The 17,680-nt window shown below is 39.7% G+C and overlaps 1 protein-coding gene across 2 annotated transcripts in view; it reads left to right on the plus strand.

The window, feature by feature from the left end:
* Nucleotides 1–17,680, plus strand: part of Cnbd2 (cyclic nucleotide binding domain containing 2) — a 57,115-nt gene that overhangs the window by 16,199 nt on the left and 23,236 nt on the right. For both annotated transcript variants that reach the window (XM_058575551.1, XM_046432944.1), the window contains 5 exons: nt 259–422; nt 4,018–4,174; nt 4,666–4,817; nt 8,137–8,275; nt 16,328–16,442. In XM_058575551.1, the coding sequence (XP_058431534.1) occupies nt 259–422; nt 4,018–4,174; nt 4,666–4,817; nt 8,137–8,275; nt 16,328–16,442 (727 nt within the window). The remainder of the gene's footprint in view (nt 1–258; nt 423–4,017; nt 4,175–4,665; nt 4,818–8,136; nt 8,276–16,327; nt 16,443–17,680) is intronic.

The following is a 17,680-nucleotide window of genomic DNA, read 5'->3' on the forward strand; positions in this document are numbered from 1 at the left end:
GGAGTTTTGAACTTTGGCATGTGGCAGATCTGCTCATAATTCTGCCTGAGTATTTTCATTTTTCAAATGGGCATAATGATTCTTGGACTGAATGGGGATGCAGTGAGATGAGTGTGTAAGATGCTTATCCCAATGTCTGGCAAACCCTAAGCATTCAGTATATGTCAGCCATTATTGTATGGGGATACAGGAAAGTATACAAGCAGGAATGTGGGGAGAAACTGCTTGTCCTCTGACACTCTGGGCCTCTCTCCTTAGGGTCACTTCCCTCCAAGGGCCATTCAGATCACGCAGAAGAAGCCTTCCTGGAGGACAGAACAGGAGATCCAGGCTCTCTGCAATGTCCTACAGGTTGTGGATAGCTACCGGAACTATACAGAGCCCCTACAACTGCTCTTGGCCAAGGTCATGCGCTTTGAAAGGTCAGAGAGGGGCATACCTCTGGCCCCTGGGCTTGGGTGGGACTGGGCTGGGCAGGAAGAGCCTGACTGAGAAGGTGTGGCAGGTTCTACCCACCCCTCTGAAGAGTATCAGCAATGAAGTCTGTCAGTTTTCCTGGGTGCTTACTGTTATGGTGACAGCACAGCTTATTTTATTCACTTACTGAATCTTAGATTTAATGAGCTGTTAAATCTGAAGAGGCTTTAGGAAGAACCTCTGAAAGTCCATTTCCTTCATTTGTCAGATGAGGAAACTGAGGTCAGAGAGGGAAAAGACTTATCCTAGACACCCAGTGTCTTAGTCCATTTTATGTTGCTAATAAAAATACTACAGACTGGGTAAGTGATATAAAAAGGGAGGGATCGTAGTCTGATCTATATTCAAAGGGCCACATCTAGTGATGATGACCTTCTCTTTGGCCAACTCCCAAGGAATCATATGGTGAGAGACTGGGAGAACATATTCATATTTTCCGGGCTCTCTCATAAATATACCAATATTCTGTCATGTTGACTCCATCTGTATGACTTTATCTAATCTTTTTCCCCCTGTGCTGGAGATCAAATCTGAGTCTTGCACATACTAAGTGCATTCTCTACCACTGAGCTATACCCCCATCCCAATCTTATCTAATCTTAATCACCATCCAAAGGCCTTACATCTAACCATCATAGTAGGATTAAGTTTCTATCCTCTTATTACTCCACATTGGAATTAAGCTTCAACATGAATTTCAGAGGGGACAAAAGCAAATTTAAATCAGAATTTATACTAGATAATAAGAAGCAGAGCTGAAACTCAAATCCAGGCTTTGAAAGTCAGAATGGAACACAGATGATTATGCTGTATATCCAGGTAGGTCTTAGAATAGGGTCTGTGAATTTCCTTCTTTTTCTTTTTCTTTTTTTTTCTTTTTGGTACTGGAAATTGAACCGAGACGTGCTTTACCACTGAGCCACATTTGAAACAGTGTCTCACTAAGTTGCTGAGCATCTAGCTAACTTGCTAAGGAAGGCCTTGAACTTGTGATACTCCTATCTCAACCTCACAAACTGCTGGAATTACAAGCATGGGCCACCATGCCCATGGGATCTTAATTTTAATGACCAAAAAAAAATCTTTATTTTCATTAATCTCTAAATGAAATTTATCAGTGTATCATTTTCTTCCTTTTTTTTTTTTAAAAAAAATGCTTGTTTAGTTTAGATGAACACATAGTATTTATTTATTTTTAATGTGGTGCTGGATTGAACCCAGTGCCTCACACATTCGAGGCAAGCACTTTACCACTGAGCTACAGCCTCAGCCCCATTTTCTTCTTTCTTAAAGGTAAGCAACAACATACTTTTTCATTAAAGAAATTTGATTTTTCACATCATGTTCCAGTTATGGCAGATTTCTTTTTTAAAAGTGTGTGTGTGTGTGTGTGTGTGTGTGTGTATACGTATATACGCATATATATGTTTAGTTGTAGATGGATATAATACCTTTATTATTTATATTTTATTTATTTTTGTGTGGTGCTCAGGATTGAACCCAGTGCTTCACACATGCTAGGCAAGCACTCTGAGTTACAACCCCAGCCCTATAGCAGATTTCTTGAAAAATAATTTATGTTCACATCTTTAAAATCAAGGTAGTCATTTATCTTCTGCTAGATCTTGTTATTCACTGCCTTAGCAAAGATACATATATTGTTATACCCCAAATTTGGGTTTTTAAGAATATTTGTCAGCTGTCACTCTGCTGGATTTTATTTTATATACTTAAAACATCATTCTATGAAGATTTCACCAGACTATCAAAGGTCCGTGACACAAAAACTACCATGTAAATAACTTGTACCAAAGAAGTCTAAGAGGTGGGCATGTAGAAATATTGCCATTTCCAGGACATCTCAATGGCTTCATGGGGCAACCTAACAGAATATTTGAGGTTAGGCCTATTTTGAAAATCCAGGATATAAGATTATTATAGTTCATAGACATCCTCCTTCATGCTGGTCAGTCTATGACATAAACACAACAAGTCAGCTTTTTTTTTATCACTGGTGCAGGATACTTTATGCCCAGTGATGTTCAGGGCAAAGCTGGCTTGGTCACAAGTTTCAAGAGGAGATAATTGAATAGTTTGACTTGTAGATGGAGGTATGGACCAGAACATTCCATGCAGAGAGGACCATTTGCTTTGTTCTAGTCCAAGGAAGAAAAGTAGGTTACCACTGTCTGTAAAGACTCCACAGCAGAGTGGTGCCAAAGGTACTTTGCTTGAAGCTCAGGAATTTGATGCCCCATCTGCCCCAGTGTGATCTCAGCTAAGCCACTTAACTTTTCTGAGCCTCAGTATCTTCATCAGAGAAATAAGGATGATAATATGGATTTGATTGAGGATGGTAATAAGATCTGGGGGAAAATCAAGCAAGTGGTGATCATTAAAGCCCTCTGATGGTTGTTTATTATTTCTGGAACTGGAATTAGCAGCTTAGACAGGATTCTCTCCCATTTGCAAATCTGAGAAAACAGCCCAAGGGAATGCATTGGTGGCTATAAAAAGTCCTGGGATGTTTCTTCAGCTTCAGGCTCAGCTGGATTTAGGGACTCAGTGTTATCAGGATCCAATGTTTTTCTGTCTCTCTCCCTATCTCTTGATTCTTCATTCATATAAATCTCCCTGTCAGGGGCTATAGTTGTGGCTCAGTGGTAGAGCACTTGCCTAGCATGTGTAAAGCACTGGGTTCGATTTTCAGTACCACATATAAATAAATGAATAAAATAAAGGTTCATCATTATCTTAAAAACAAAACAACAACAAAAAAAACTCCCTGTCAGTCACCCTCTCCCCTCATCCAAGCAAGTTGGCTGCCATAGTCCTAGCTTCTAACTTCTATCCAGTCTTACTCCAGTGGGAAAAAAAGAATACCTCTTCCCAATCACTCAAAGTCGTAGCCTTGGCATTAGTTCTTCCTGAACCAGAATGGCTTTTCCTGAAACATCTGTGGGGTCTGAGTTTAAGAACTAAATCCTAGTTTGCTCTAGGCCAGGGTACTTCTATCCTAAGGGTGTGCAGTTGGGTAGTAAGCTACTGGGGATCATAATAAGACTATTGACCTCTCTCTTTCCAGGCATGCTCATTTGTATCTTATAGATAAGAGAAACTGAAGGTCAGAGAGGGACCCTGAGCTTCCCAGTGTCACACAGCCAAGATCATACATAGGATTTGGATGCTAATCTGACTCTAAAGGGCTCATAATCATTTAGCTTCTCTGTTGACCCATCCATTGCTTTCACGTTTCTTTATTACTCAACTGCTGTTCACTTAGCATTTACCATGTGTCTAAGCACATACAGCATGAACAAGTCTGGCCAAGGCTCTGCTGTAAGAAGACTTCAGTCTAACTAAGGTAGGCAGCTGGTTAGGTATTAGTGAAGGGGGTCTAACTTGAAGGACAGGAACTGGGCTGTTCTGAAGTTTCTTCTAGTCCAGGTCTGTGCTTTCATACCCCAGAGCAAAGAGCACAACCAGTTCAGAGCTTTTCCCTCTTGTTACCGGGTCAACTGGCCATGTTTTTTTTCCCAGGTTTGGCCGTAGGCGTGTGATTCTCAAGAAGGGACAGAGGGGTAGCAGCTTTTATTTCATCTATGTGGGTACAGTTGCAGTGACTGAGGATGAAGATGGCAGCAGTGCCTTCCTAGACCCCCATCCAACATTGCTGCACAGGGGCAGCTGTTTCGGGGTAAGTCCAGGGGAAGGGTATGGCTTCCTGACCTGGGGTTAGGAGTGTGGCAAGAGTCTTGCTCAAAATTCTTGACCAGGCCCTGTCCTGCCTTACACTCTGTGCAAGTCACTGATCCACGTGGGTCTCAGTGTCCTTACATGTCATATATATTATGAGTGAGTTGGACCAGGTAATGTCCAAAGTTAACCTTTTTGTCTCATGATAAAGGAGCATGTTCCCCATATAACCTCTCAGAAATTCAGTGACTGGATGGCCTCCATGAGGCCTCTCCAGTTTCCTCGCTGGCCTATTTAGACCTGTTGCCTCATTTTCTACAAGCAGCAATGAAGAGTGGGGCACAGTGAGGGAACAAGCAGGAGTATGGAGGAGGCCAATGAGCCTGCATTCTGGGGAGGAAAGAGTTCAGGGGGAAATGGAAAATGTGTACAGGGGTATGAGCAGGACACTGGAGGTGCTCACGTGTGCCCTTGTCTCTAACTACCCAACAGGAAATGAGCCTTCTGAATATAGGAACAAGGAGGGCCACTGTGGTCTGCTTTGAGGACACAGAGTTCCTGGTTGTTGACAGGGAGGATTTCCTGGCTAATAAGCTGGATGAAGAAGTTCAAAAGGATGCTGAGAGTCGATTTGAATTTTTTAGGTAACTCCATTCAACATCTTTTTACCCTTCTTTGTTTATTAGTGCTTGCCTTTGTCCTAGGCATGATGGGAAACATACAAGAATACATAATGAAGATTGAGTTCTTGTTGGGTCAGGCAGGGTGCCAAGAACTTTGTACCACTTGTAGCATCTAATCTTACATTTAAACCCATGAGATTGTTTCTCTTACTTTCCTCAGTTTATAGAACCAAGTTTCTCAGTTTTATGAGAAAACCAAGGCTCAATTTGATGATATGCCTGGCGTGTCTGATTCAGAAGTCCCTGAGCTTCACTAATTCACGTCACCTTTCCTTGACCCAGAATAGAAAAGATGCTCCATCTGTGCTTTTCTTGCTTCCTGTTTCTTTAAAATCCCTGTCTATACTGTAATTCTTCGTTGCATGATAGTTTCTTTATAGCTTATATGCCCCATCAGACTATAAGCAATGTGGTGGCCAGGACAAGATTTGTCTTTTTCACTGTTGTATCCTCATGTTGACATGGTGCCAGACACATTAACAAATAAATATTGAATAAAATGAATAACAGGATATAAAGTACTCTAGGTACTCTATATAACAACCTAAAAGCAGAACTCATATATAGCACAAGATTTTTGTTTTGAGTTCTTTCTGAAAGACCACATAAAGATGTATAAACTAAACCTATTTGTTCTTTGGTTATTTGCTTTTATGAGGAAGAGAGGAAACCCAAATGACATTATCTGCACTGGCTGTGAAAATACAGATTGCAGGGTTGCACAGCTATATGGAAGTGTTCTGGGCAAAGGGGTCTGGGCTTCTCTGAAAGAGGTAGTGTCATGAAGGGTATGGAGCCTGGAAAAATGGGGAATTAGTTCTGAAAGGAGATGCAGTTCATCTTCTGAAACTGGAAAAATATGTCTGACTTCCAATTTCAGCTCCTAGGCTTTGTGTTAGTCAGCTTTTCATTGCTGTGACCAAAATACCTGACAAAAACAAGTTGGGGGATGTGGGGGAAAGAATATAGAAGGTCATTGGGTTAGGCAAAGAAGAATGAGGGAAGGAAAGGGGGGGATGGAAATAGGAAAGACAGTAGAATGAATTGGACATAACTTTCCTATGTTCATATACAAATACGTGACCAGCGTAGTTCCGCATCATGTCCAACCACAAGAATGGGAAATCATATTCCATATATGTATAATAAGTCTAAATACACTCTACTGCCATGTATATCTAAAAAGAATTTTTTAAAGACCTAAAAAAAAAAAAGTTAGAAGAGGCAAATTTTATTTTGGGCTCACCATTTCAGAGATTCAGACCATCATCAGAAGACTCCATTGCTCTGAGTCTGAGGTGAGGCAGAACACCATGGCAGAAGGGCATGGCAGAGGAAAACCGCTCAGCTTATGGCAGCCAGGAAGCAGAAGGAGAGGTTCCAGGGACAAAATAAAACTCCAAAGATGAGCCCCCAGTGACCTCCTTCCTCCAGCTTTACCCTACCTGCTTATAGTTACCACCTTGTATAGTAGTACCTTCATGTTATTAATCCATCAAATTGGTTAATCACTGATGAGGTTACAGCTTTCATAATCTACTCATTTCAACTATGAACATTTTTGCACCATCTCACACGTAAGCTTTCAGAGACATCTCATATCCAAACCATAATAGGCTTGTTAAAAGGAAAATTCCCTAGACCAATTAAATTTAGTAGAGATTATTTGAATAAAGCAAAACAAAAGAAAAACAGTTTGAAAATCAGGCAGCTCCCAGAATCAAAGCGGGTTTTAAGAACTCTAGTCACCAGTATGAACAGACGCTATTGATAGGAAAGCAGAAATGAGGCATAGAAAACTGGCTATACCCTAGTCAGTCAACCAGTCAATTGAATACATTTAAAATAATTATCTACAGTGTAGTAAGTTAACTGGCTAATATAGGGCCTTCTGCACCCAGCTAAAACTTGGTTATGTAATTAGACTTTATTGGGTTGGTCTGTGGATCCATTGTAGGAGCCCAGTCCAAATTCTTTTTAGATATACATGACAGTAGAGTGTATTTAGACATATTATACATACATGGATTTTAATTTCCCATGGACTTACACAAATTCTGTTTAACAGGCTTATCAGTGATGTGACTCTGGGTAGTTCACTTCATTTCTCTGAGCTTTAGCCTTCTGTTCTATAAAATGGGGGTAATGATTCATTGTAAAAGGGGGTAAAGTTCATTGTAAGGATGGAATGAGATGATCATGAGAAGGTTGTGGTCCTATACATGGCACATAGGAGGTACTCTTCCTGTGGTGGCCTTACTTTTCTTCTGTCTCTCCAGACCCTTGTGCCTTTGAACATGGCACTGAACCTCTTCTCATTGGCACTAGAAATGAACTCAGCACTTTTGAGGCCTGAGTTATCTTGAGTTAACCTGAATTGACTAATGTAGTCAATTCTGAGCCCATAACCTGTTGGGACTGAGAACAGCCTGATGGGTCACATATGAGGGAAGGCAAGCCCATAACTAGTGGTACACAAGGTCAGGGGAAGAAGCTATCACTGTAGGATAGGCCTTCAACCACAGGGAGCAACTGGCAAAGAGGAGAGTAAGGATGTTCCCTGTTTACCCAACCTAGAATTGAGTATTTGAAGCCATTAAGGCAGAGGGAGATGGGTTTGAAGCCAAAGGTAGGACCAGGACTGCTGGGCAGGGTACCAGATAGTCTGTGAGCTGAAGTAAGGAACTATCCTGGAGGATAGTCCTTGGAATGTAGGGTTAGCTTAGTGAGCCACGTGGTTGGGATGGAACAGCAAGGATGGACTGGGGAGAAGGTTCCTGAAGGGAGGAGCAGAAATGAGAAAAACAGAGAGCTGGATCACCCAGAGGTATCTGAATAGCAGCAAAGGAGGGGCACTTATCTAGAGGGGAGGCCTTGAGAAGATGTAGAAGATTGGCTGTGGGCTAAGGCACGGAGTGGGTGGTGGTAAAATCTTCCACCTAGATATTTCAAGAGTTGAAGAGTGAGGTGAGTTCCCTTTCTGGAGAGTATTAAGATCTGGGAGCCTTGTATGATAAAGGGGATTTTTTTTTTTTTTGGTACCAGGGATTGAACCCAGGGGCACTTAATCACTGACCCATATCCCCAGCCCATTATTCGTTTATTTAAAATTTTTTATTTAGAGATAGGTTTTTACTAGTTGCTTAGGGCCTTGCCGAGTTTCTGAGGCTGGTTTTGAACTTGCAGTCCTCCTGCCTCAGCCTCCTGAGCTGCTAGGATTATAATCATGTGCCACTGTGCCCAACAAAGGTGATGAATTCTAACAGCCATTTCCCCTCAGAAAGCTGGATCTTTTTCAATCGTGGTCTGATGAGAAGCTCTGGCAGCTAGTAACCTTGGGGAAGATAGAGAAGTACTCATATGGGCAGCTGATCGAAAAAGACTTTGTTGAGTCCTCCTTCGTCATGTTGATCTGCAAGGTGAGAAGTCTGGGGTTGAAGATGAAGCTGGGAAGTGTGTATCCAGCATAGTGGCCTGTGGCCAGACAGGCAGTGTTTGAGTCCTGTTCCTTTTCTGACTTACCATGTCCTAGCTGGAACAGGCAAGCATCATACTTCACATCATGTTGGATGTGAAGGGTTGCTGTAAACTTTAGGATATATAGTAGTACCCTATTATGGGGGGGAGATACATTCCAAGACCTCCAGTAGATGTCTGAAACTGGATATACCTAACCCTCTTTGTATTGTGTCTTTTCCTATACATATGATAAAGTTTAATTTATAGATTAGGCACAGTAAAATATTAATAATAATCATAAAATAGAACAATAATAACATACCATAATGAAAGTTATGAGATTGTGCTCTATTAAAATATGTTATTGTACTTATGTAACTCTTACTGTGATGATGTGAGATGGTACTTAAAAAAGCTCTTTATAGATTCTCTTTAGCATATTTGAATTACCAGCATCACTTCTCTTCTGCTTTGAGACTATTATTAAGTAAAATAAAAGTTATTTGAACACAAAACACTGTGATTCTGGGACATTCAATCTGATAACCAAGACAACTTACAAGTGACTAACTGGGTAACATGGAAATGCTGGACAAAAGGATGGGTCACATCCTAGGAAGAACAGAGCAGGATAGCAATAGATTTAATCATGTTACTCAGATTGGTATACAGTTTAAAACTTACAAATTGTATATTTTTGGAAATTTTCATTTGATATTTTTGTACTATAGTAAACTGTAGGTAACTAAAACTACAGATAAGATCTTTGGCCATGCTTTACATGCTTTAAATCATTCCAGTCTCACAATAACCCAAAGAGGTGAATATGGTCATTATTCCCATATAATAGAGGAGGAAACTGATATATGGGAAGGTAGAGTGGCTATCCAATGTCACACAGTAGATGTAGTAGGGTTTTTTTTGTTTGTTTTGTTTTTCAGCACAGTCTGTGATTCCAAAGCTCTTCTCAGGAGCTGGGATTTGAGTTGACCTGTCATTCCTTACATGTTAAACCACTACAGATATTTGTTGAGTCTTTGCCAAGGTCGTGACATATTAGTACAGGATCTGAAGGGCTACAGAGAGGAAAAAACTGGTTCTCTTTTATATATAATCTCCTCCACTAGATCAGAGCATAGACAAAGTTGTCAATGCCAGTACCAAGCGACAGGTGCAAACTGAGTTCTAAGAATTCAGAAGAGGGAACTCTCCAAAGGCTGGAGGCCTTAAGTCAGGCTTCCTGTAGGATGTAAGGAAGATGATGAGCCTTGAAGGTATTGAACCACTGGACAAAAGGAGGGGGCAAGATTGGGTATGTACTAGAGTTGGCTTATACCTGCCTGTAAGAACTGATTGTCAAATTTTCAGAGTTGGTAAACACAGTACTTATTAAAATTATATAAGCCTATAATTAAATAAATTATATTGGAATCAAAGGTATTACCAAGAACTCACCATTTTCTAATGTTGCTGCATTTTACTATTATCTATGCTCTTTAGGTCATGTCGTCTATATCTGTATAGTAGAAATAACTTTATAATTGTGTGCCTCTTCCCAATTCCACATTCAGTAACTCACATTGCTAACTTAAAATCAGGCATGGTGGTACTATTTATACAGTGAGAATCAACAAATACCCTAAGTTAGGTCTGGTATACTGGCATACATTCTCAGTATTTTATTCATCATGGAACTTACATCTTTGGTGAACAAGTGAAGTTCTGAAATACATAGTGTTAAAACTAAAACAAGTTTCTTTTTTTTTTTTTAACGTGGCTATGTTTTTATTTTTTATTTTTTTAGAGAGAGAAAAAGATATATATAGAGAGAATTTTAATATTTATTTTTTAGTTTTCGGTGGACACAACATCTTTGTATGTGGTGCTGAGGATCGAATCTGGGCCGCACACATACCAGGCGGGCGCGCTACCTCTTGAGCCACATCCCCAGCCCTAAAACAAGTTTCAATGTAATGAATATAATGTATGTGAAGATGGGAAATAGTTAAATAGTAGATCACAAATAAGATTTAGTACCATTAAACTTATTGGGAAGGGTGGATTGGGATGCAGTTTCATTTGTCAAATCATAGTTGAACTTCAACTGTAGTTTGGTCATCAGTACAGGAGTCCAGCCAGTACCCACAAAAGCATCCTTAAGAATTGATTGGTTATATGGAATTGCCAGTAAGACTGTAGTATATTTTATTATAAATTGTGGTGATACATCACTTATATAGCAGTAAAATTTACAAATATTGTTATATTTTTCCAGAGAGCCAAGTTGTTAAACCTACCACACCACTAGGAGTGTGTTATTCTGGGTTCAGTCCTGGAGAACAGAATCAAGTTTATCTAATATAAATAGAAAGGCATTTTATTGCAGGATGATAAATTGTAACAGATTTGCTGATGAGTGGAGTGGTGGGGAACTATAGAAACAGACCATGGACTAAAAATGACTCCAAGACAACTCTAAATCATAGGCCAGAACTGGACTGTCACAGGTACTACTGCCCTTGCCATGTTCAAGAAGCCACTCCTGCAGGCCCCACCTCCAGTAACAAGTGGATTGCTGGTACCTCCAAACCCAAACCTGGTCCAGTAACACTGAATTGGTGGAACCCAAATCACATCCAGAATATTTACTTCAAGGAAGCTTGGGAAATTAAAAGAAAAATTGGCTTTCATTCTCTACAAATTAAAAAAAGAGTTGGGCCTTTACAAAGGGGGGTGGGATGAGGTCATTGCCAGCTGAGGGGAATAGTGTGGAGCCATACACACAGTAGGAATATGCCTGGGGTTTACCTAAGTTTGGAAACTCCTAATGATCATCTGAGGAGAGGTGGGAGATGGGTTGAAAAGTCTAGAATCAGAGAGCCCTGAAAGCCAACTGAATAATTCACATTTTTTTCTCCTCTCTGTTATCTGCTGCTTCTTTACTAAAATTTTAAGGTAATCACCTCTGCAGCCATGAAATGCCGTAGATCCCCAGACAACTCTCTTCTTTTTTTTTTTTTTTTTTGTACCAGGGATTGAACTCGGGGGCACTCAACCACTGAGCCACAGCCTTAGCTCTGTTTTGTATTTTATTTAGAGACAGGGCCTCACTGAGTTGCTTAGCACATGGCTTTTTCTGAGGCTGGCTTTGAACTCTATCCTGAGCCACAGGGATTGCAGGCATTACAGGCACGTGCACAAGCCTGGCTTCCTTTTTTTTTTTTTTAATATTTAAATTTTTTTGGTACCAATTCCGAGCCTTCTAAATGGATTTTATCAGATTTTTTTTTTTAATTTTGTATTTCTTTGGTACCAGAGCCCTTTACCGCTGAACTGGATCCCCAGCTCTTTTTAATTTTTCACTTTGAAACGGGGTCTTACTAAGTTTCTGTTGGTGTTACTAAGTTGCTGAGGCTGACCTTGAACCTGTGATTCTTCTGCCTCAATCCTTCTGAGTCACTGGGATTACAGGTGTGCACCACCATGCCCAGCTTCAGCTCTTTCCATAGAGCCAGAATAAATTGAGGGGGGATGAGTGATGAGGAATATAAAATTCAAGACTTCTTTTAATTAGTATGTTGATTACATTCAAATTAGCACATAGTTGGGGATGGTTCTTAATCTGTTTTTACCTCTATTCCTTTATCTGTAAAATGGGACCACTCACCTCATAAATTCTGGTAATGAAAATTAATTTAGCACATACTTACTCAGTTAACATTCATGCACTAGTTCATTGGTTCTCAGTGACTAGACCATCAGCATCACTTGGCCATCAGCATCACTGATTAAAAATGCAATTCTCAGGCTCACACAGGAGCTATTAAATCCAGAACTCTGGGAGGGAGGGCTCAGTAACCTGTGTCTTAACAAGCCTTCCAGATGACTCTGATGCACACTTAAGTTGTAGAATCCCTAATCTAAGGGAGGTGTTTTCAAATTTTGGTAATGATGAAAAGGCTTTTTTTTTTTTTTTATGTGGTGCTGAGGATCGAACCCAGGTCCCGCCTGTGCTAGGTGAGTGCTCTACCGCTGAGCCACAATCCCAGCCCCCAGCCCCTCAGGTGCTTTTTATTTTTTAATTTTTTTAAAGAATTTTTTAATATTTATTTTTTAGTTTTTGGCGGACACAACATCTTTATTTGTATGTGGTACTGAGGATCAAACCTAGGCCACACGCATGGCGCTACTGCTTGAGCCACATCCCTAGCCCTCCTCAGGTGTTTTTTAAAAAGGCAGATTCCTATCTCTGTAGAGATTAGTTCATTACTGTGGAATCTGCAGTGGAGTGAGTGCTATAGGTGATTCTAATGGAGGGGAGCTTGGGCTTCATTCTGATAAAAGAAATACAGAGGTCACAGAGTGACAGCAGGTTAGGGGGTTCTTATTTCTTAGCCAGCAGATGAGTTTGGTTTGTCCTTTTGGGTATATTACTAAAATCTGATTTAATCATTCATGTGAAGCTTGTACATAAACATTTTGATTACTAACTTTGAAATTCAGAAGATCAGAAAACACCAGGATGTATTCTGGTATGGCCCACTATGGTTGGAACTGAAAAGTGCCTGTGCCATCTAAAAGGACTTATCTTTTTTCTCACTTTTATTTCCTGCCTGGTCAGTGCCTTGAGTGTTCTTCCTCTGGGAGGGAAACTCTGCAGTCCTGATTACTGTACTTTACTTATACTGCCACCAGAGGGCGAAATCAGCAGCTGGGCATCCTTCCGACTGCAGAAAGTCAGAAAATGTGATTTCCTGCTGGCGTCACAAATATAATGTCTATAATCAATTCGTTCTGAGTAGCTTATCATTTGGGGACACATGGTAAAACTGATCTCTCCACAGATACTGCTGCAATTTTAAGACCCACAAGAGACTTTTCCAAGAGCAAACTGTTCTCATTTTTTGTAAGGCACCTATAGTTCCTGGGTAATGAATGTTTGTTGAATGAATGTTGAGTAAAGATCCAAGCACAATGCCTGGCATATAATAAGGCTTATTAAATGTTTATTCCCTTCTTCTTCCTTGCCAACAGTAATCTGTCTTGAAACTCGCCCCTTTATAATGTGTCTCCTAGAGTTTCAACTAAAAATTTTTTAAAAATAGGAAATTAAAAAAGAGATGACATTTCTTTCTAACCTGTCAGATTAGCAAAGATTAAAAGGATTGTGAAAACTCAGTGTTGGCAAATATGCAATGAACTGTTTCATGGACTGTTGAGGGAATAAACAGAGCTTATCTTTGTGGGAGGCAGTTTGGCAATGTGTATCAAAATTTAAAACACACATACCTTTAGGAATTATTCTCAAGAAGATAATAAAACATGGGTATTATTTAGGATATAATTCTCAAGTCTCAGGAGTAATGAACCAAGGTTTTCTCCATTACACTACTTGCCCATAGCGGGTCATCAGGGAGGTCTTGCTCCTTTTGGTCACTTAAGGGCCAAAGCCACTGGAGACTCATAGACTCGTGCTTGCATGATCAAGGAAGCATAGACATTCTCAGGAGAAAGGAATGTTGAGAATCAGCAGTGGGGCTAGGGTTGTATTTCATGGTAGAGTGCTTACCTAGCATGTGCAATGCCCTGGGTTTAATCCCTAGAATAGAGAAAGAAGAGAGATGAGAATCAAGCACTGACCTCTAAAGTTTCCACTCAAGAGTATCATGAGTCCTTTTGCTAGAAAATCTAAGAAAATTCATCCAAGCAAATAAAAAGGCTATGCCCTAGGCCCAATTCATCAAAGGGTTAAAAAGTCCAATCCTGCCATGTGCCTGCGAGAAATTGAGTATTTGTGAACTGCTTTAATGTCCTCCTGTAGGACACAGAATATCTGTTAGAATTGCTCTCTGATACAGGCCACAGAAGCCAATTGCAAGTGGCTTATTAAATAGTAATTTATTTTTCTCATGTAATAGTCTAGAATGAAGCATTCTGGGACTAGAACAACTGTTCTAGGAAGCCATCAAGAATCCAGGCCCCTGCTAGCTTTTCCCTTCCTGATATCTAGCTGTGGCTTTCTTTTCTTCTTCTTTTTTTTTTTTAATATATTTTTAGTTGTTGATGGACCTTTATTTTATTCATTTATTTGTATGCAGTGCCGAGAATCAAACCTAGTGCCTCCACACTTGTGGCTTTCTTTCTTTCTTTCTTTCTTTTTTTTTAAAAAAAAGAGCAAATAGGGGATTCGAGCAAGCATGAAAGGCAGAAGGGTGGGAAGTATGGAGATCATTTTTTTTTTTTTTTAAAGAGAGTGAGAAGAGAGAATTTTTAATTTTTTTTTTTTTTTTTTTTTTAGTTTTCGGCAGACACAACATCTTTGTTTGTATGTGGTGCTGAGGATCAAACCCGGGCCGCACGCATGCCAGGCGAACGCGCTACCGCTTGAGCCACATCCCCAGCCCCTGGCTTTATTTCTAATGTTCACAGTATGGCTGTTTCATCACCAACCACCACATTTGAGTTTCAGGCAGAGGGAAGGAGAAGGACAATAGCTTTCCTGGGAGTCTTATCTAGCAGTCTTTCACTTATATTTCATTAGCTAGAACTAGGTCATTGGCACCCCACTAGAGGAGTCTGGGAAGGTGATTGAGTTCTCTCCCCTCCCCATTTAAACTTGGGACTTTTCTGTCCTAAACAAATTATGGTTGTATATAATACTGACAGATTGAGACAATCAAATATGAATCTTGAAAAAAATGTTTTCAGAGAAATAACCTATATGCAGTAAGATTTCAAATCTAAACTATACAATTTTCTGCATATGTGTTCACCAATGTAATCCTTGCCCCAGTCTAGTTAAAGAACATTTACAGCACTACAGAAGGCCCCCTTGTGCCCTTCTCAGACAGAATTTTCCCATGGAGATAACCACTCTTATGACCGGTGTCATCACAGATTGCTTTTGCCTGTTTTTGAACTTCATATAAAATAGAATCATACAGTTTGTACTCTTTGCATTTTGATTGACTTCTTTTGCACAATCGAATATTTGTTTTTAATTTTATAAAGTATAGTATATATAGAATAATATCCAATCATTAAAAAATCATGATGCATAAAATATTTTTGGCATGAGAGAGTCTGTGTTACATAACTCATTTATGAGCATTTGTATGTTTATAATTCGTATGTGTTCATAGAGAAAAGTTTGAAATAACATTTCATAATATATTGCTACTAGTTATTTCTGGGTGTTAGATTTAATGTGGTTTTAACTTAATCTTATTCTGTTTGGTTGAATAATTTTATTTAATTTTGGAATAATTTTAAATTTATAGAAAAATTTCAAGAATAGGATAAAGAACTCCCGAAAAACTGTAACCCAGATTCACCAGTTAATATTTTGCTACTTTTGCTCTTATATGTATTTTTTTCCTCACCTGAAACTTTTAAAAGTTAAGTATCATTCATAATACTTAAATGATTATTTTCTAAGATAAAAATTAACTACAGAATAATTACCAAAATTAGAGACTTTTTTTCAGGGGTGGGGATACCAGGGATTAAACTTACAGGCATTTGGCCACTGAGCCACATCCTCAGCCCTATTTTGTATTTTATTTAGATACAGGGTCTCACTGAGTTGCTTAGTGCCTCGCTTTTGCTGAATCTGGTTTTGAACTTACGATCCTCCTGCCTCAGCCTCCCAAGCCACTGGATTACAGGCGTGCACCACCACATCTGCCAAAATTAGGGACTTTTAATGTTTATAGAATATATAATCTGGAGTTCATGATCAGTTTCACTGACTGTCCCAGTAATGTCCTCTGTGGTGATATTTTTTTCCCCAGTGCCAGCCTTGTACTTAGTTTCTATGCTTCTGTAGTTGTTTGGATTTTTTCTGATAAGTAAATAACACTTTTATTAAGAAAAAAAAAAACATGAAACAACTTGCATTAGCAAATACAACGAACTGGGGTAAGATGCAATATAGAAAGCTTATCTTTAAAGCCTGGCTTGCCTAGAGTATTGGGGTTTAATCCTTTGTTTGTGACCTTTGATGTGTCCAGGGCAGCTGTGAAGTCCTGCGGCTGATAGACCTTCAGACCTCCCCTTACTATTACAAGTGGATCTGGCAGCATCTGGAGCTGACAGATGACAGACCTCTAGGGACTCATCTCAATGGTAAGCCAGATGGCCACCTCTGGAAGCTGACAGCCACGGTAAGGGAGCCCCTGGGCCCTATCCTGGTTCCAGTTCCCTGTCCATAGATTCTTAAACATCTAGATCACGGGGTAGGCTTGTAGCTCAGTGGTAGAGCACTTGCCCAGCACATGTGAGGCACTGGGTTTGATCCTCAGCAGCTCATAAAAATAAATAAAGGTATCATGGGGGCTGAGGATATAGCTCAGTTAGTAGAATGCTTGCCTTGCATGCACAAGGCCCTGGGTTCAATCACCAGCACTACCAGGGGGGAAAAAAAAGGTATTATGAACATCTACAGCTAAAAATAAAAATAAAACATTTAGAGCTCTAAGAGCCAACAGGTTGTCTGATTCTACCAGTGTAGAAACCTGGTCCACAGGCCTTGCCTCCTTTCTAGCCTCCTCTCTTCCTCTCTGCAGGTTCTGCCATGTAGCCATCAACTCTTTGCCTCGCACATACACATCCCTCTTTTTGCCCAGTTTTCTTCTGCTTTTTAGATTTTAGACTAAACATCTTTTTTTTTTTTTTTTTTTTTTTTAGAGAATTCTCCCTGATTTCTCATGCTGGATCTTTTTTTCCTCATTATATTCCATTTAAATACCCTGTATTTCTCTTCTGTCATATTTAGCCCCACTGAAATAATAGCATTGAATCTAAAATGGTTCTTAAATATGTTTTTCCCTAGAATTTAAGCTCAGTAAGGATTTTGTATTCCTAGGGCCTAGGACTAGCCTGGCATCTAGAGGCTAGTCCGAAGCAACTCATAATCAACGGATAAACATATCCTAGGTGCTACATTCCAAGTTGCAAAGTGCGTACACACTACAGAGCCTTATCCAAACTCGTGTGTCTGCTCATAATTATGAGGAACAGGTATCAATCACTGAGTTCTGATTATTTGTGAAGTATCCAGGTGGCTGTTTCTACATATTACATCATTTTCATAATAGCTTTTCTTCTCTTTTTTTTAAATTTTTTAATATTTATTTTTTATGGGCTGGGGATGTGGCTCAAGCGGTAGCGCGCTCACCTGGCATGCGTGCGGCCCGGGTTCAACCCTCAGCACCACATACAAAGATGTTGTGCCCGCCGAGAACTAAAAAATAAATATTAAAAAATTCTCTCTCTCTCTCTCTCTTTAAAAAAAAAAAATACTTATTTTTTAGTTTTTCAGAGGACACAACATCTTTGTATGTGGTGCTGAGGATTGAACCCGG

Source organism: Marmota monax, unplaced genomic scaffold (genome assembly GCF_021218885.2).
Source record: "Marmota monax isolate L192 unplaced genomic scaffold, Marmota_monax_Labrador192_F-V1.1 WCK01_AAM20220418_F8-fsc00014, whole genome shotgun sequence".
Lineage (NCBI taxonomy): Eukaryota > Metazoa > Chordata > Mammalia > Rodentia > Sciuridae > Marmota > Marmota monax.